At 51.4% G+C, this 19798-nt stretch overlaps 1 protein-coding gene across 1 annotated transcript in view; it reads right to left on the bottom strand.

Moving 5' to 3' along the window:
- Window positions 1–1792: 1792 nt before the first annotated feature.
- The window catches only part of LOC121832985 (rho GTPase-activating protein 100F-like), a 34549-nt gene continuing 16543 nt past the window's right edge, over window positions 1793–19798 (bottom strand). Inside the window, exons 2-13 of the mRNA XM_042289423.1 lie at window positions 17146–17301; window positions 14472–15322; window positions 13703–13916; window positions 12517–12781; window positions 11561–11820; window positions 9328–9609; window positions 8535–8711; window positions 6964–7281; window positions 6207–6366; window positions 4191–4351; window positions 3354–3552; window positions 1793–2769 (exon numbers count right to left, since the gene is read on the bottom strand). Of these exons, the coding sequence (XP_042145357.1) occupies window positions 2450–2769; window positions 3354–3552; window positions 4191–4351; window positions 6207–6366; window positions 6964–7281; window positions 8535–8711; window positions 9328–9609; window positions 11561–11820; window positions 12517–12781; window positions 13703–13916; window positions 14472–15322; window positions 17146–17238 (3300 nt within the window). The 5' untranslated portion in view covers window positions 17239–17301 and the 3' untranslated portion in view covers window positions 1793–2449. The remainder of the gene's footprint in view (window positions 2770–3353; window positions 3553–4190; window positions 4352–6206; window positions 6367–6963; window positions 7282–8534; window positions 8712–9327; window positions 9610–11560; window positions 11821–12516; window positions 12782–13702; window positions 13917–14471; window positions 15323–17145; window positions 17302–19798) is intronic.

Below are 19798 nucleotides of genomic sequence, written 5' to 3'. Positions count from 1 at the left end.
TGCGTTAACTTTCTTTATCTCTTTCTTGGTAAGTTTAAAAAAAAAAAAAAAAAAGCTGGGGAGGAAGTTCTACAAGAACGAATTGTGCATCCCTTATGTTCCCCAGTTCTTGCTCCTTTTGGTGGGGAGAGAGAAGAGGCGTGAGCTGGTAGTTTTAATCGCGCCGATTGCAGGGAGGGCATTCCAACATCGCCGGCCGCTCGCATCTTATTCGAGTCGATTTAGGGAGGACAAATATGTAAGCTACATGATAGTACAGCTGCACATTTTGGGAGGTTTGGTGTGGGTCTGTGCGATACGAACTTTGTTTGTTTTTTTGCTCGTTACCTTTCGGTGCTTGTCGGGTAAGTGGCGAGATTAAATGCGAACGACCAGTGAATCGTTGCCATCCAAACGTATTAGCGACGAATAAGAAAAAAAAAAAAAAAAAATTCCACCGGTATTGCGGTCGAGCCTTTTAGCTTGCTTAGTGTGCTCCCTGCATAGCCATTTTTTTCCCCCTCTTCGAGACATACTACGTATTACGACGATGAAGCGTACGTTACAATAGTAATCAACATTTGATAGTTTTTTTCTTTTAAACACGCTTTCTTTGGCTTGCATTCAATTTATTATCAACCTCCTTAAATTAGACACAGTCGGCGAGATGCGGGGAACATCACCACAACTCTGAGCATCTCGACGAGCGTCTGGTATACGCTCGGGGGAAGACGCTGAGAAAACACAATCTCAAGCTTCCTCCTTTAGGATCTTTCTGCAGGCTGCTGTATTCCCGTTTTTGTTCTAGAACCAAGTACGAAATGCCGAGCGCTGCCGCAGGGAGCACCCTAAAAGAAACGCTCACCAGTCGAAGTCGCGCGCGTCGTAACCAAAAACAGGGATGGGCCCGATAGGCAGAGGGGATCTTCAAGGCGGGATCCACGAAGAACGGGATATCTCGGGAAAACATGAGACGCAAATCGAGGCCCAAGAAAACCTAGAAGGGTGTGAAAGAACCCACTGGTGACAAGCGTGCGATATAAAAAAACCAAACGGCGAAGCAAATATTTTGACGGGAAGTGGTAACCAGACAACCGCCGCTAGCCGTGCACCGCCCAACGAGTCAATTTACGCTCACCTGGTAGACAAAAAAGGTACCGAAACTAGTCTTGTACGCGCTGACACTTGTTCCGTCTTTGTCTGCCTTTATACCTAAAGCTTCAGAAGCTCTGGCAATGGCACAGCGGCTCAAATACTGGCGAACGGAAGCATCCTCCCAAAGCAAACGCACAGAAGATAACCTGCATTGCCCTCGCCTACATTGCCACTTTGATTTGCCACTTTGAGAAGATAACCGACTGATTTCTGCTTTCCTCGTGTGCCAAGTTTTCATTTGCCATGTATCTCGGCTAAGCATCCGTGGGAAGGCCACGACAGATGTTTCTTCTCCTTGTCCTGCGCGCCTGATTTCGAAGATGGTAACGAAACGCCGACCGACCAGCTCGTACCGTAATTTCTGCGTCGTCGAATTCGCACACCAAGCCGTTTGAGGAGCCCTTGTCTCCGCCTAATTACACCCTTTATAGGAAATGTATTCAATCAATGCCTTTCAGAACACACGTAAGTTCGCGGTGCTGAATGGCCCGATGTCTCGAGGTAGGGCACACGCGTATAGCATGACAGGCTTATGTCGTGGTGCCATTAAGGGAGACAAAGTTTATGGTACATATACATCTAGAAGTCGGCTTGTTTTGAAATGGCTGATTTTGTGTGTCTGGGGTTTCAGCCGCTGCGGTAGGACTATTCTCCCGTATTTTTTTTTTTTTAACTTGCACAATTGACACGAATGAGTGTGTCCCGTGGGGCATATCCGCTCCCTTACGATGCTGCGTGAGCAAACGTGCGTCCAACACAACCGGAAAAAAGTGCCGCCTCTTCTGGGCCCGGAGCACTTCTACCAGGATCCACACCTTTTGCATGTCGGTAAGATTATACAACAAGAAAGAGTGATTTTGGTGGTCTAGAGCAGCACTCGCACTGCGAATACAACACACAAAAGACAGTTTGCAGGCGTTGTCTGAGTCGGGTTTCTTTCACGTTTGACGTGCCATCGGCCATACACAAGCTGTCTGTAGACACGGTCGAAGCGCACGTGTGTACGAAGCAAAGGCGCTTCGAATACGCTTGAGGTGTGTCCGCAGGTGTATTTTGCATGATGTACAAGCAGTATGACTGCGGCTTAAGGGTACACTAAGAGCACAATCCTTCGTGCTGAGTCGACGCCAAGTTACCAGACAGCCAAGAAAGACGTCAGCGCTGGAAGCAGCACTTCTGCTTCACCCGCGGAGGTGAAGTCCGTTTCAGCGCGTAACAGTAACGACGTCTAGGCGGCGGTTGTCCGGCTACGGGAGCATTCATCGGGACGCGAAGGGGAAGGATGTCATTCTGGGGTGAAAGGAGTAGCACGGGGTCAACAGGCGGATTCTGGCAGTGATGATCTCTGGCTCGGCCAGTGCTTGGAGTCGCCCTGCTCTGCCACGGTCGATGCGGCCGACGTGACCACCGAAGATGCCGTCGAAGGCGTCGACGTCGGCGCCGCCGAGGACACCGCCGTCCCCGCGGAAGCCGTGCCCACGACGCACGATGCCGACGGAGAGGACGACAAGGCCCCGGAGCCCATCTTGTCCGCCCCGGAAGAGAGCAGCGACATGGAGGCGCCTCCCGGCACCGCCGATGCCCCGGGACCGAGGCCCTGGCTCAGGTCCGAGGCGCTGGGCATCACGAATGCGGCTGCGGACACGGGAGATTCGGTGCAGGGGTCAGCGACTTGCGAGACGTGGGTCCAAACACTAAAATCTTACGGACAATCGAGAGCCTGCCCTCCCTTTGCTAGCCGCGCTTACTGCCTTTCTAAGTGGACCAAGAGCAGATATTACCTCGCGCCCGTACGTATAAGACCACTCGAGAAGGATGACAAAAGATGCAGCACGCGGTTAAACAAAAGAAAGCTAAAAATGGGCAGTACTTTGGTCATACCCGAATAAATCTTCATACGTAAAAAACGAGTCTGGGTCGCTAAACCTCGGTGAAATAGTCGTTTATGTACCGAGACTCATACCGCGACCTCCAACAAGAACGCCATTGGTTGTCACATCATCGCACGTGCCAGCCAATGAAACGTACATTTTACAGGCGCGGTGTAGGGCATATAGTTCTGCCCTACACCGTATTCTACGTTAAAGCGCCGTACAATAAAACAGCGCGGTCGATCCGGCACGCACAAACCAACACGTCTTCGTGGACTCCTTGATGCCTATAGCCAAGGAGACACTATTTTCTGCAAAGGCTGACTCTGCAAAGGCGCAGCTGCTCACCCCTGTTGAGTGGCCAGATGTCGAGCAGGTAGGCGAACACCTCGATGGGCCTCCGGAGGTCGGCGACTGGAGCGCCGCTCTCGGCGTGGCACACCACCACGGGGCCGAAGCATTGGGCAAGGGCGAGGGAACCCATCTTGTTGCGGTCACTGCGGCTGCTCACCAGCTTCAGGTGGTCCAGCAGGAACAGCGCCGTGCACTGCCAACGAGGACCGAGACGGTCACGTGACCACACGCATTCGCAGTAAACTCTTCCCACTGCTCTCCACCTTAGAAGAGAGAACGCTGGAGAGAAGGCGACCTCCTCTCCAGCGTTCGCTCTGCTAAGTTGGAATGAGGTGGGAGCAGTTTCCCTTGAACGCTTAATTTGTCCCAGACTATAAGCACAAAGAAAACATCGAAAGCTAAAAATCTGAGATCGTTGCTTTAGGAAATGCATAGCTGCACAAATACCTAAAGAAAAAAAAAAAGAAAGAAGAAGTAAACAATTTGGATTATTTGCTCGCGCTTGTCGACCTTTGCAGAACAAGCTAGGGATGTGCTGTGTCTCCTGCCGATCACGGACAGGTTCGCGGACGGTTTTCCCTCCTTACGGACGATACTTTAAGTGACTACATCTCGGCTTAAGATGTATAAAAGCTCTCACTACCAGTGGCGTAGCCAGGCATTTTTTTCGGTGGAAGGGGGCTGATGTGGCTGGGATGTCCATGACTTGGGGTGCGGAGAATTCTGCTCACTACAATTCCATTCTTAAAAAAAAGTGGGAGTGTTTTGACTCTACAAAGTGGGATTCGCACACACACTGCTCCACCAATGACCCTTGGCTGTCGCACTCACCCGATTAACCTTGGGCAGGCAGTCTAGGATGCTAAGCATAAGCTTGGCATTGCCGTCCGGATCGTCTGGCAGGCACACGCTCAGGCCGTCCACCAGCATGTCGAACAGGCCCTTGGTGAACAGCGGCTCCGGGAGCTCGCGGAGGTAATCTTTCAGCAGACCTAGAGAGAAGGGGACACCCATTTTAACCCAAAAATAGTTAACGCTACCGCATCAATGCAACAGCGGGCCCCATATCTTTTGAGGTTCAAGAAGTCTGCTCATGTACTTCTGTGCACTGAAGTTCTCAAGTAAGACAACCGACGCGGTATGGCAAGCTTAGTGCCACTAAATAAGCTACGCTTCAGAGTAACGACACTTAGCCATATTGTGTCTTAAAATCATGGTTGCCAGTTATCTGAAGCTTTATCTGAAATTACAGGAAACGCTTTTCCGTCGTTCACAAATGTTTAAACAGTTCGCGACAGAGTGAAGCAATATAACATTACCTGCTAACACCAAATATAATGCTGAGGAAGTCGCACTTTTGAATCATGACAATCGGAAGTTGCGTCTGCTCTGCATACGAGCCAAAATGGCGACGCCCACAATAATGTCAGGGAACGGAGTGCCGTTACTCAAAGCGCAGCTCATTTAGTGGCACTAGGCGAGCTTATTGAGCTGGAACAAAATGGAGGTTAGTTCTGCTGCTGTTCGCCGCCATTCGCTTCCTAAATATTGCACCGACACGCAGTGAACGCTTCAAGGAACGGTGTTACTTGTAGGAAACAAAATGTGCACCTTTTGTCGAGGAACAGTACTACACATCTGTCCAACGCTTTTTGCATCCCCAAACTGCTGACTCACTCGGCCGATGCGCGGCGTCTGCTGTTTTTTCGCAAGAGGTCAACTGAGCGTACTAAAAAGGCGTTTCACGGCCCAGTGGATAGCGGCGTGCAGAAGGCGATTATTATCTATAATAGCTTTGGACACGAGAGCCCTGAGTAAAGCTTGCAGTGCTTGATACTTCCAAATGCGGGAAATCTGAGTGTGGAAGCCGATAAATATTAATGGACGGTGTATTTGCCACTTCTTTAATTGCCAAGGAAGAACAACGCCTTCTAGCAGCTAAGCCGTACTGAAATAACCTGTTTGCGACAGAGAGGAGATAATGTTACATAGAATTGTTAATGAGGACTGTGGCATTAAGCGCACTATATACATTTCCTTTTCTACTACCTCATGCACTAGGCGACCTCATCATTTAAACGATGTTCTGTCATCTCAATTTCATCATTGTTTTAAAAATTGATTCTTTCCACGTACGGTTGAGGTGTGGAATAACGTCGGCAGGCCTACGTGCATGTTTGCATACACTGTGATTTTATTTCAGCAATTACGTCTCTTTCTTCATCTTAATGTGCGGTGGTATTGAAATGTTATTTTCTAGGCTGTTTTTGTAGCGTGAGCTACACTGGCCGAGGTTGAGCAGTTTCACGTGGCTCGCAAAATGAGCCGTGCTGCGCAAGCGCGAGGAGCAGTGACGTCACACGGCGCACAGCTGGTGGGACGGAGCCGTCGTCGCCGCGGGCTCCGCCGCTACCGCGCGCGCCTCGCCGGTCTGCGCAAGCGCAAGGAGAAGTGACGTCACTCGGCGCACAGCTGGCGTGCCGGAGCCGCCGCCCCCGCGGGCTCCGCCGCCTCCGCGCGCACCTCGGCGGTCTTCGTATTCCAAAGGAGTGACGTCATAGCCGCGGCAGACGCACTGGCGCTGCCGCCTGCCCAGCTGCGTGCCTCCGTTGCGCACTAGCCAAGTCTGACGCTGCACCGGAGCTGCTTGATAGAGCCTCTCATTTTGTGTGCATAAGCTCACGCTACGTATATCCTGGCATAGCCGAGCTAATCCACCGCATTTTTTTTGTTGTTATTTTACCAATTATTACTGTGAGCCCTTGTATCTGCACAGAGGCTCCCAGCAGGTGTGGTGTCGCGGTATGTGCAAATAAAAGACGCCCGCAAGAAGAAAGGTGAGCTCACTGGTGACCACGTTGATGTCCGGCACCTGCTCGGCCGACAGGTCCACCTTCCAGGCGCCCGTGGCGCAGCTTCGTTCAATGGCCTCGCGCAGCATCCGCTTGCGCACGGCCGAGCCGCACAGCCGGTAGATGCCCACGATGTCCAGACCGCGGGCCTCCACCTGGGAGAGGCACGGGTCAGCGATCGGCAGCTTGCGTAATCGTATTGCGTGTAAGGTTGAACAGCCGCATGTTAGTCAGCTTCAAGGGACGTCGCATGTCTCCGCTGTAGATAAGAGCCTGTGCGGTGTCACAGAAGGACAATGCCTTGGCGATCATTTGATTAGCATCTATAAGAAATACGTCTACCGTAACGTCTCAAATTAACACCATCTACGTTGAACGGATAAAAGAAAAAAAAAATCTTGCGAATGAACTGTGGCGACAGCAAAAGCGTTACATGCACACAAAGGCACACTCCACACGAACCACAGCATCATGGGACGTCAGTGTCACGTGCCGTGACATCACGATTACAGGTCATGGTGTCACGTGACAAGGCACTATGACGTCTATGACACTGCGACGTTGTGGAGTCATGCGACGTCACATTGTCGTGTGATGTCATACGTGACCGTGACGTCTTGTGAAGCAATTTCTTCACGACGATTCTACAGGAAACAACCGTTTTTTGCTGTAGGGTTGTCGTGCTGCAACAACACAAGGTGGGCGATCTTTCGGGGATCGGGAATTTTCCGGCAAGAGAGAGAGAGCCTTACCTGCTGCACACATCGCTGCACGATGAGCGGCACGGGGCCCTTCTCCCGGGCCACGAGGGCGTCGAGGGGCGCCCCGAACATGCCCCCGGCGTAGTTGGGGCTCCGCTGGAAGGTGTGGCGGGGGTCCCTGTAGCGGAGCTTGAGGTACAGCGCCCCGCGGGGCTCCAGCCGCAGGGCCAGGCTGTGTGCGGGCGCCTCGCGCAGCGCCGACAGCAGCTGCACCGTGCCCTTGTAGCACAACTTGTGGCGAGACTGGGGGTCCCAGCTGTACAGCAGGAACGCCACCGTGCGGTTGTCCACCAGGTCCAGCTCGAACACCTGCGCCGGAGGTCAGTGAAACATCGCGGTTGAGAGGAGAGGTAAAGCGGCAGAGGAGGAAATGTGGTATGCGGGTAATGCGACCGAATGGTGAGTTGAACTAGTTGCTTCATTACACTCTAAAAGCGCCCCAAGACAGGGGCAGAGTAAATGCTGCACGGAAAACAAAGTTGGAGATTTAGCGAGGGCCTTCGGCTGCACAATTTAGCGTCTTGCTAGAGAAAGTATACACGACGATTCTGGAGGGAGTCAGGACGGGATCATTGCAAACTAAGATCTACTTCCACGGACAGTATGAGCTGGAACACCCGATCAGGCCTTGTTCTTCGTCTGCAGTTCCCACAAGCTTCATTATCGCCCAATTTGCCAAAAAAGATCAAAGTACGGGACCTCACCTTCACATTCCATTCCTAGTTTAGAGCACGGCTCTCTCAAAGGCTGGCACGTACGCCAACGAAGCATGAATGACTGCTTTAGCTCATATTGTCCGCGATAGTGCAGATGTACAGAGCGAAATATCAGGATAGAGTGTGTGGGGCGTGTGGAGCTGAGGAGGTGGCTTAGCTTGATACCCTATTGTAAAGGGTTTCACCCTGCAGTTGCCGAAGGAGAGATTAATTCACTGAAGGCATTAGGACAATGAGAGAAAGGTGGAGATGAGCATGCAGAGGGTGACTGACTGGTGTCATAAGTCGAGGGAAGAATACATGAACGCCCTTATCATGAATACATGGTAAGGGCGCAAACGAGCTGGTGGTGGTTAAACATTTCGACAAAAACCCCGAGACTGGGACAAAAAGGGACGGACAAACACAAAGTCTCAAAACTTGAGACTTTGTGTTTGTCCGTCCCTTTTTGTCCCAGTCTCGAAGAATACATATTGTCTTATTTTTTTTCTTGTCTATCCGTAGGGCAGAAAGTGCGCTCAGCCAGTTGTGAACAGGCGCTTCTATCGTCGTAATTTTCAGCGGTATAACTACTAAAAGGCTCGATATTTTGTATGTTAGGTAAGAGTTAACAGTTCATATCAAAAACACTGGATAGGTGGCGCAAGAAGCCGCCCAATTTAGAAGGTTCTGCCGTATCCATTCATCCACCCGTAGGAGCACCAGTCCGGCCTGTCTCCAGCTGTGAGCGTCCCTCAAAAGATACCCTCGAGGATCCGGTTGGTGGCTGCAGTTGAATCGAGTTGATACAGGGTATAGGGCAGGATTGGCATAGGGCAGGGCAGGATGGCGCGGGTCGTGGCGCACCTCGTCCCAGTCGAAGCTGTGGTCTCCCGAGCGGACGACGGTGCGCGCCTTGTGGGCCCGGTCCGTCTCGATGACGCAGTACAAGTCCCTGGGGCCCTGGCCGCGGAGGCCCCGGGCGCCCAGCAGGTGGAGCCACAGCAGCCCGCTGAAGCCCCCCGCCAGCACCGACTCCGACTCCTGCGAGCGTGGGACGGGGCTTCTTAGAAAGCTTCTGAGGGTGCGAGAGAAGCGAGGCCACGGCACACCGGGGAAAATTACAGAATGCTAAAAGCGAGCGTGCTGGAAAGGGCTTGCAATGTATGGCCATCCCCTGATTCTTTAATGAAAAAACAAAACTAAGACCTTTCTCGCAGTTATTTATACACCCCCTCTCCTCGACTGAAACTAACCGCCCCCCCCCTCCCCCCCCTCTCCCAGAACCTCTACCTTTCTGATCTTTTCGTTCAAAGCTTGTGGGAGCAAGAGTCTTTCACCACGGCCAGAGGCCGCTGCCGAATGCCCAAACTGGACAACGGCCGAGGCGCGCAATAGCGCACGTAGGACAAGCGCAGAAGCCTATAAAGGAGGGCACACGCCCACAGAAAGGAGGGAGAAGGACCGGCGGCACGGAGACGCGTAGGTCGAATGCCCGGTATTATTGTACTTTATTACAACCAACCCTTTGATATCACGTTAATAAATGTAGTTTCTCGTTTTGGAAACCCCGGCTTCGTGTTGTTCCTCCCGGACGGGCATGCAGCAAGGCAACCCTACCACAAGCTACAGGATCAGCCCGCGCGGGGGAGCCACTCGCCTTCTCCGGCCTGTACTTGAGAAACTCCCTAGGGTTGAGACACAGGGCTCTGTCCTCGGCGCACACGTAGTCGAGGCTAAGGGCGTGCGGCAGCCGCAGCGGGCGCGGGAAAAGCAGCGACGACGACCGGCCCATGGGACGCAGGGTCGCGGCCGCGCCCATCTCCAGAGCCGGGTGCCAGCCTCCCGCCCCTGGCAGCAGGCCGCTCGCAGACATGGGCATCATGCCGCGGTGGTGGTGCTGCTGCTGCTGCTGCATCTCCATCCGGTGCTGGTGTTGCTCCTGCGATGCGTAAACCCGGTGATTCGTTTCGACAAACGGTAAAACAGTCATGGCGCGGGTGAGCTGGTGTAGATTGACCATCTTTTTAAAACCCCTCGAGACTGGACGGAGAACGAGAAATGTCCGGAGTGGAAGGCCGAAGAGCAGAAAGACAGAGGCAACGTCTCAAAAACAGACGTTGCTTTTTGTCTTTTTTTTTTTCTTCTTCCATTTCCGAATTTTTTTGTTCTACAACTAGGCCCAGGTTGTTAAAAAAAAGTTGTTTAGACGTTTGCAAGCAACCACGCTTCAAAATCTACTATGAGCGCCAGTCTGGCAACAGTGGGCACGCCAGGCTCGACTATCGGACGATTTGCACACGCCAGCAGAGACCGTACCCGTAAACGTCTGTAGATAGCAGCGGGTTGAAGACTTCGGCGAGCTGGTTTCGCGTGTCTAAAGTTCGCGCTAGTGAAATTGTTCTTGTACAGCGAAGATATATGTGGTCGTACGTTAGGAAAGAGTGACCCGCCGCTTTGTGAGTATCCGTATAACTTATTGGCTTTGATTTTAGGTACACTTTGTCCAGCGGGGGCTTCCCCGCACTTTAGGTTTGCCTGTGGAAAAGCAAGCTTCTCAGGAGACCATAGCAACTAGATCTTTTACAAAAATCCGAAAGGCCGCGCGCAATGCGTGCAACGAATTATGGGGGCGTCCTGTATTGCTCCCCTCAGCATCTACCACATGACAATGAAAAGAGCGAGGAGAAAAAAGAAAGGGGGGGGGGGGTTCAGTGCAGCCTTTTCTGGCCTTCCTCCTCCCCATCATGTGCTTCAGTTGGCATTTCTTTCGTCACCGCAAACGACACTGTACTCTTTGTAAACAGCCTATTTATAAATTTTTACAGCTACAATTATTCGTAGTTAAAAAGGCTCTCCGCCTCTTCTCCTCGCGTTCCCTTCTGTTTGAGACACTAATTTTTAATATACTTCCTACGTTGTTAGAGTGGTGGACGGTCGTTTGAGAACAACGGGTTGTTTGTTCTAATGCTTCGTAAACACAAAAAGAGAGCACCTTGAATGTTCCCCAAGCTAGTCGGAACCCTAAAGGGCACATTCCAGTCTTGGAGCCTTTTCTCTACGCGGAGTTTGCGGCACAAGGAAACCGCGAGAGATCCGTTCGTAGGAAGGGGGGGGGGGGGGGGGGGGGGGGTCAGCAGAGTCTAGCGTGTGACAAACACCTTTCCAGCGCTTATCACCTAGGCGAAAAATGTAGAGTTACTGGGTTGTAGGCAGAAATACACAATTTTCAGAAATTTTGACAGCCGAAGCGAAAAAACAAACGAACAAGTTTCTCGAAAAGTTTGGAAGCATTTGCAAATCTTGGCAAGAGTAATCCAGCATTTTTTTTTAAGATACCGACATAGATGAACAACAAGAGTTTTTTTTCTGTCAGTTTTTGCTGTAATAATATATCTTTATATTATTTTTTTAAATATTTATGGGAGTTTTTTTCTCAATTTAACAAAGTTCAGACTGACTATCTCGTATCAATACACTCTTCATTATACAAAACGCTGTTTTGGGTTTACTGTAACGGTTAACTAGCAGCCATCTTTCGTCAATTATGATGTTATATTACACAAAAATGTGTACGCTGTGCCTGATATTTGGAGAAGAGAGCTACTGCGCATGCCCAGGACGCATAGCACAGCCCAGTAGACAAAGATGGCGGCGCCCAGAAGGCGCCTTTTTGGAACTGCGGTGCCCGGAACACGTTTCTCCGACTGGTTTGTTTACCACGTCCAGAAAAAGTAATGTCGATGACGTCATCTGTGACGTCATATGCCGATGACGTCATCTGTGACGTCATATGTCGCCACTTCAGGCCCACTTGCGACGCATATGGGCGGTATGGGGCGCTAAACTCACCAGTCGGGGATGCGGACACCGTATCGGGGAACGGCCAGTACCTGTCTGAGGGAGTCGAGCAGGCTCTCGGCGCTGTGGGCGACCCTGGGCAATGGGCGACGTGGCAGCGAGGCCGTGCCGCCCAGCGTGGCCCCCTGGGGCGTGAGCCTCCCGACGCGCTCGTACAGGGCCGAGGTGGACGGGGCTCGGCGCATCCAGGCCCGGTACTCAGCCGACGAGAACACGCCGGGCAGTGGGCCCCCGGTCAGGACGCTGCCGCACGGGGACCCTGCAGCGGGAACGGGCACGGACGTCGGACGAACTAACAAGAACCACGCATACAGAGGATCCACTCACTTCGTCCCAAGATTCCGGATATATTACTGCTGCCGTCAAATACGTTCGCGAGCAAGAGGATGTAGCATGAAATTCTCTGAGATGAAGCGTTTTGATATGAAAGATATAAGGATAAAATGTATTCGGGATGAAGTGCCTGGGATGAAGTGTCCGGAATGAACTGTCCTGGGATGAAGCGGTACCACCTGAAAGACAAGGCCTGCGCATGACGTCTTCCTTAGTGGATCCCCAAGTGGCAAACAGGCCGAAGCTCGACAAAAGTCACCGTGAGGCGGCAGACGCATCCGTCTTGACGACGCAGTGTGATAGCGTCGCGCTCGTCGCGGGACGGTGCAGGACGCAAGCTAGGAGGTGCTCCGCGGAACCACTACTGATGACGTCAGGGAGGGCAAAGGCCTCGTTTTCTAGGTAGTTTCAGATGAAGTGACTTCAGATGAGGTATGGTACAGCTAAGTGTGCAGCGAACCCAGCGGGAACTGGCGCGGTCTAGTGACCAAAACGTGAAACAGAAGAAAAGGTGATAGAATGTACACCGCTGTAGTTATGCAAAGGGAAGGGACACAGTCAAACCTAAGCATCGGTCTGCCTTTTGTCTCTGCTTCCCCATCTTTTCTAAAGAGAAAGACAGCAAAGCGCAGCTAGAAGTCGGGTCCATGCCCACCTTTGGGTCTCCGGGGCCTCCCTTGGGCGGGGAGCTCGGGTGCCGAGAGCGCCCCGTCGCTGTCCTCCTGGGAGTCGTAGGCGGCGCGCTCGAAGCGGACCCCGTGCCGGAAGCCCCTCCGGGGGTCCAGCACCCCGAGAGCCACGCCCCGCGGCAGGGAGTTGGAGCGGCCGGACAGCGAGCGGCCCCCCGGGGGCCCCACGCCGGGCCCCAGCGTGCCGGGCCCCATCAGGGGACCCTGAAGGGGCCGCCGGCCGGACTGCACCTGTGGCCATTGCATGTGGCCCCCATCTATCACAAAGGGGAACTCGTAGGAACGACAACCGATGCAGTAGAGCATTTTCAAAAGTCCATCGAGCACCATTGGCGGTTGTCATTTCTTGGGCACGAAGCGTGTGATTGGATCTGAGTTCACGCCGAACGCTGACGTCACACTCGTATCCAATACATGCTCAGGGTACGTTTACGAACAATGGCGGACAGGCAATGGCGCGTACTTTTGAAAAGAGACTATTCGTTGTTTAAGTAAAATGGTCTGAAAAATGTGGACTAATATGCCAAGCAGGTTTCCGAGAAAAAGTAGGGCAAAAAAGTAAAATAAAACGACAGGAAGTTCAGGTAAAACGAAGGGTTAAATTGAGACTAGGATTAGAAGCATCGTGATTTGGTTACAGAGGTCAGCGAACTTCGAAACGTCTAAGAGTCCGGGGTTTGCGTTCTGCGCCATACAATGTCGATCATGTGGATCTGCTTGAAATGTTTCGTCAATGGGCCTCCTAGACGACAGCGGACAACGCGCAGTGGGAACCTCACTGATGGGAACGGCGGGGAGACTCTTCAGTTGTCCCGCCTCCAGGGCGAGCTTTCCGCCTTCGATATTGTTTCGGCGTCCCGGCGGCTACATGCGCAGCCAAAGCACGATGGAAGGCAACGCGCGAGTGCCAAAATTCGGGCATTCGAAAGAAACTTGGTGGCGCTCTCATCCTGCCAGTGACCATATATACCGATTCTGACGTCAAGGCGTCGCTGCTGTCGGCGCGTGCGTAGACGATTAATTTCGAGCGAGTTTCTGCGCATGCGCAGTGCCCGTACATGCTGTGGGCAAACGCTGATTTGTTTGTAAGCAGCATGTATAGTGATAAGGTGAGTAGAGGAAAGGTCTTCCTGGCGACCGCGGTGCCCGTACCTCCGTGTCGGAACAGCTCTCCATGAGGGAGCGTCGACGCAGGATGCCTCCCGGTTGCTGCGGGTGCATCTGGCGGTGCATGGAGCCCGCTGAGGGCCGCAGAGAGTAGTACCGCCCGGTTCCGCCCAGCAGGTCCGGCTGCATGAGCCGCTGCTCGCTCTCGGTGCGGAGGAGCCGCCTCGCCGTCATGCCCCGGTCGTGCTCCTGCCAGTATCTGCAGAGGGTTCGGCCTTCAACGATACGGACACTGCGTCGCGAGACTTGGCTGAATCGCGGCCGCATAAAGCATCCGCTCACACCCATCCTTAGATGCGCGCCAAGTGGACCTGGATCTGTAAGCTACCGCGATTGGATAAATGCTTGCCGAATGCGGTTCAGCCGCCATTGTGACTTTATCTTTAGGGGCGGAGAACGTGTAATGTACGGAAGTGGAAGCAGGGCGTTCTTGCCGCTGCCATGCTTCCACTACACCGCCAGCTTAATAATCTACAGGCACCCTCAGCTAAGATCGAGTAGGGCGTTCTCAGTTCCGCTGACCAATTGCCCGTATGCAATCTGAAATATAATAATCGAAGAATACAATGCGTGATCAACCGACTGTGTTCTACATCACGGCTCGATGCTTCCCGGTGAAGTCTCTCGTTGAGCCAACAGCGAACTTTAGTCTGGCTGTGGCGTAATTCTTGCCCTCCCCGAGCGTATATCCATCGAGCTTCAAGGCGCGAATCTCAACTCTGCCAAGACGGTGAGCGCGGAACAGGTCCCAGACCTGTTCCGTGCTTCAGAAGAGCTCTCGAGACGTGGGCTTCCCCGGAAGGCGTGCACTTGTTCGGCGAGCCCTTCGAGTGTCCTCGGGTAGCGGTGCGGTGGCCCGCACGGCTCGGGCTGCCTGCGTACGGGGCTCGCATAGCGGGGCTTCTCCTGGGCCGCCCACTGCAGCTCCTCGTCGGCCTCCTGCACGCCCCTTTTGACGATGACCACGGGCGGACGCTGCTTCTCCGCCGACGGTGGCAGCGGCGGCAGCCCCCGTGCCGCGCCCTTGGACCGCACGGCCAGGACGAGTCTCCGCGGGATAGACATGATGATGACCACGTCGTCCAGGCTCATGTTGCGGACGTCCACGAGGTTCACGGCCAGGATCTCGTCTCCGACGCGGAGCAGCCCGGAGTGGTAGACGGCGCTCTCCAGGGCGATCCTCGAGATGAAGACCCCTTCCTGCGTCCGGATGCCGTCGCCCTCTCGGATGTACAGGCCCAGGGTCTGTCCTGGACGCTTGACGATCTCGACGAAGGCCGTTCCGCCCTGTGCGTAGCGTCTGGCGGCCTGGGCGCCCGCGCGGCCCAGGGCTCTGGGGTCCAGGAGGCGCACGACCATCTCGCCCCGCTTCTGCACGGCTTCGAGGTGCGCGGCCGTGGTGGCGTCGAATTCCCGCTCGACGGCTTCGATCTGGCGGAAGACGTCGCTGGAGATGCCGCTGACCTTGCGGAAGTCCCCCTGGAGCACCATCTCGGGCGCCGGGGCGCCCGGTGCCAGCCGCGGTCGCCCTCCGACGCCCACGCGAGGACCCCACGTCTCGCTGCCGCCTTCCACGCACACCACCAGGTCGCCCTCGTGGTTCTCCTGTCGGAAAGGGACCGCCAAGGAGCGCGGTGCAACGGTCAGTTCGAAAAGCATTCTTCGGGCCTCTTTCTAAGATTTACACTCTCAAGAAAAAAAGGGTGTAAAAAGGTGTATCGTTACACCGTTTGTCCCATATAATACACCCTAAAATTTCAATTCGACGTACAGCGTCCTACAGTCGAACAGACGGCCCGAAATTTCACGAGGGGCCTGATAGCCGTGTGGTACAACTTTTTAAATAGCTAAAGTACGCATCAAAGACCACATAAAGAAAATACTGAGTTTTTACAGTAGGGCCAAGAAAACCCCGATTATTTTTGTTGTTGTCAATGAAACGTGCATTAGCTATTTTAATAGGTTGTACCACACGGCTATCAAGCCTTTTGTGAAAGTTGGTACCGTCAGTGCGACGTCAGTGTGCTGTACGTCGAATTGAAGTTTTGGGGTGTATTATATGGGACAAAGGGTGTAACGATACACCCTTTTACACCCTTTTTTCTTCAGAGTGTAGATAAGCAACAATATCGCTGTGCCACGAAAATAGTTTGTTGCGGGAGCTTTATAAAATTAACCAATTACACCTTCAACAACACGCTTTTTTGAAAACAAACACACATAAACGCGAAAGTCAGAAATAAAGACAATGCTCTCGAAATATTTCTGAGATGTTTATAACATTTCTAGTGGGCGATGAAACATACTTTCTCTAATTTTCTTAAAGGGCAACTCCGGTTGTATCGCGTATCGCAGCACCACAGTGACGTCACGTCGCAGCCGTACGGCTGATGATCAGCGTTGCCAGCAGATAGTTTCGGTTTTGACGTAGAGGCCCGAAACCAAAAAAGAAAAAAAACGCACACACAATATCTAGGAAAAAAAAATATGCCTCGTAGTTCAGGGACACTGCTTTAGCTAAAAACAGTCGTAATTCAAAAAAAAAAAAAAATATATATATATATGTATATTGACCGGAGTTGCCCTTTAAGCCTTTTTTATCTGAAAGAACTCTTCGTGGGGCATTGGATATCTTAAGGAACTGATTTTTCTCAGAAGAAATGTTGTGCTCAACAAGAACTTCCGCGCTTGCATTAGTTCTCAATAAAAAGCATCGAAACGGATTACATACGCATAACCGAACTCTACAGGTGCATTCACACTGGCACTCGAATCCCAACCGCAAACCAGACCCGCTTATTTCTATCATCAAACGGGCTTGAAATCACAATGAATCTTTAAGCGATCGCGTTCTCAACCGCTTTGCGAACGCGGTTCAACCGCCAGTGTGCATACGGCATAAGAAAGATGTTAGCCCCAGCTGCATGTATTTCCACTCACAAAGGTGTTCATTTTCATTATATTTTCCCTTTAAGAAACACCAAAAGATAAGTGCTTCCCGTGCGGAAAAATTACAAGTGCCTCCCTATTCGTACACACACAGGTTATTTCACTTGTTTGTCATGTATTTTCCTTCATGTAACCCCCCTACAATAATGCCCCCTGGGCGATGTAGGTACGTGCATAAATAAAAATAAATAAATTGAACGTAAACTAAAGAAACTCCTACAGCCGGAGTAGGAACGTTCCTTGAAAGAAGTTATATACACGTGTCTCGTGTCATGTTTGCCGTGCGAACGAGCTGACCTGGGAAGTTAAAACACTCGCTCCTGTTTTCATTTGAGCCCAAGTAGCACAGATGTCACCTGCACGTCCTGTAGATGTCTACGGTAGGACGTCCGCGGAACCATATGTGTGCCACCAGGGACGACGTTTGCGTGGCAGTGCAGAGCCCGAAGAACAGAGGAGAAGGTGTGGAGGAGGCGCACCTTTTTGCGACCGCAGCAGAGCATCCTGGCGGCAATGATATGCTTGACCTTTTCTCCTAGGCGGGGCGGCGGGCGTCCAGGCGGGTGGTTCATGTGTGCGGCGGGGAGGCCTCAGGTCAGGCTCACACTGACGTCGTCCGCTCGCCGGCCCGCTTCCTGCGTATGCACCACACGGGGGCCTCACCAACGAGCCAGAAGGCTGCCCGCGAAAAAAGACGGTCATGTAGCGCAAATATGCGAGGCTTGCATTGACGCCACATCATTAGCCATTGCTCCGTGCCATGCGTTTGGGCCAGTACCTTATACTGCAGACATCTCGTACCATCGAAATTGTTGTAAGTTATTGAACCCTCGAACGGGATCTCTATGTCGCTTTTGTGTTCCTATGACCGAAGCCCAACTTATTTACTCCATCCCAGATGCGTTTTGAATGTAATTTTACTTACTTTTTTTTGTTCGGTATGGTGCGTGATTCAAAAGGATTTGCTTATGGTGGTTACAAGAAATAAAGAACGAGTGAGGGAAGCTGCTACGAAGTGACCGAACAGGTGAGCTGGTATAGTTTCACAATGTAGACCCCAGACAGTGGATGTATTTGAGACTTGACTGTTGTCCCTCTTCGTAGATAAGATACCGCATTTTGGGTCTACATAGTGAGCTAATATGAATATCCCATTTACTCATAAACCAACTAATGAATAACTTAGTGAATTAACGCCATAGCCCATGGGTCAACTCGCTCTCTGAAACATGAAATATTTGTTCACGCATGCAGGGCTCATACTTTTGTAGTCTGAACAAGACCGTTTGCTTTGCCTCCTTCTATAGAGCTATATCTTTCGCGTCCACTGTAGGTGGTCTACACAAAGGCACTTCCCCCGTTTGCTATTTCGAGAACCACCAAAAACAGAATTTGCAATGGTCTCTTTCCTGCGTCGCATGACCGAAAGCTGCCCTCGAACTGCCGTTACTCCCGTTTCAGACGTCGTTTAGACGAGAAGGGGTAATTAACCTATAAGGCTACCGCGTTAGCAAAATATAGCGCAGACAAGTAAAAGTACGGCAACACGTAAGACAGACTGTAATGTAACAACAGCAACAACAAAAAAAAAAGTGTTGACATCCCTAAGATTTTTTGTCACACGTTTCGCCACTTTCTTATCTATAACTCAGCTCCTTAGAAAGCCGAACCGGCCAAAAAAAGGAACACCGAAAAAACACCAAATAAAACGAGAATAAAAAAATGGAATTCCGCTGTAATCCGGAAAGAGAAGAAAAATCCCTAACGAGGTTAAAGGCTTTAATTTCACCCGTTAAGACATTCGGTGCGTTAATTACTTCGGGGCGAAGATAAAAATGAAAAGATCTGGGTACAGATTTCGAAGAAAAAATAAACCTGGTGTTCTGGGCCATTCCGTTTTATTGCTGTTTAACTCTTCGCGGCGGTGCGCAGTTGCTCCCGTGGAGAGGGGCAGGGAGCAGACGGATCTAGATCTGCTTCGAGACTATTTTTCCCTTTTCGGGGCGCGCGTCTCTCCCACTTTCCCTTCCTTTTCATCCCCATAATTCCCTCACCGCCGTGCCACAACCCGTCAAGGGTGCAACGACCTTCACCGGCATCGATCTATCGCTGCCTCTCTTTCCTCCTCTCCACTTGCGTCGAGTCACGTGGCCTGGCTCACCCAGTCAAAATAGCGACAAAAAAATAAATAAACCCAAGCATGGTGAAAGCGATGTTCGAAAAGCGTACGCGTGCACAAATAATTTATCCAAACAAATGAGAAGTATAGCGAACTCGGGGAAAAAAACTCGCGGAGTTTGCGGAGCACAATACCCGTGGCAAACGTGGCGAATTTCGACCGATCGCGATGTGACTTGTTCCAGCGGAGCGTCCACAAACCAGAAAACGTTCGAGTTCGAAAGTTACAAACTACTCTTTTTTTCTTTTTATGACGAGGTTGAAAATGTTTAATACGTCCTCTATGGAGCAACCATTTTTTTTATATATATACACATTTGTCAATACAAAACGCAGCACACCGTTACTGTTTTTTCAATATTTACTTTATGCGCAGTTCCTTTCCATTGTGTAAGGACATTTCGTCCTCCCACGCTTGAACTTGTAAAGTTCCGCAGTGTAAGAAACAAAAATAGAACATAAAGCAGTACACAAAAGCGATCCCAAATGAAGTGCATCAGTGGCGCCTCTGCGAGAGCGATATCTCTCATGGAGGGGGCCAAGATATCGTTCGTAGACGATTGTCTGCTAACGCGAGTGAAGGACAGCGTTTTCTCTTCTATGAGGTGGCATTCGTAGACGAAAATAAAACACGAAAACACTACGCGTCATGTGCTAACATAACCGGGGAAAGAAAAAAAAAAAACTGAATTATTTGCTACCAGTTAATACCAACAGGCAAGGTGATGAAACTCAAGCTTGAAATGTGAACGTCTGTCACCTCGCAAACAACCCAAACTTCCTTTGCAAACTAATGATGAAATCCACCAAAAGATCAAGTCCCCGTAAAAGTAATAAATCGCGGCAGCGAGACCTCTCTCACTATTAGTGTGTGGGTGAAAAGTTACCACCAAAAAACTAGCCAAAAGTAAATCGCGAACGAAAAAAAAAAAATTCTCAGTAATTAACACTTGC

Source organism: Ixodes scapularis, unplaced genomic scaffold (genome assembly GCF_016920785.2).
Source record: "Ixodes scapularis isolate PalLabHiFi unplaced genomic scaffold, ASM1692078v2 PGA_scaffold12__126_contigs__length_90152505, whole genome shotgun sequence".
Lineage (NCBI taxonomy): Eukaryota > Metazoa > Arthropoda > Arachnida > Ixodida > Ixodidae > Ixodes > Ixodes scapularis.
This window is presented reverse-complemented; position numbering and strand designations above follow the sequence as displayed.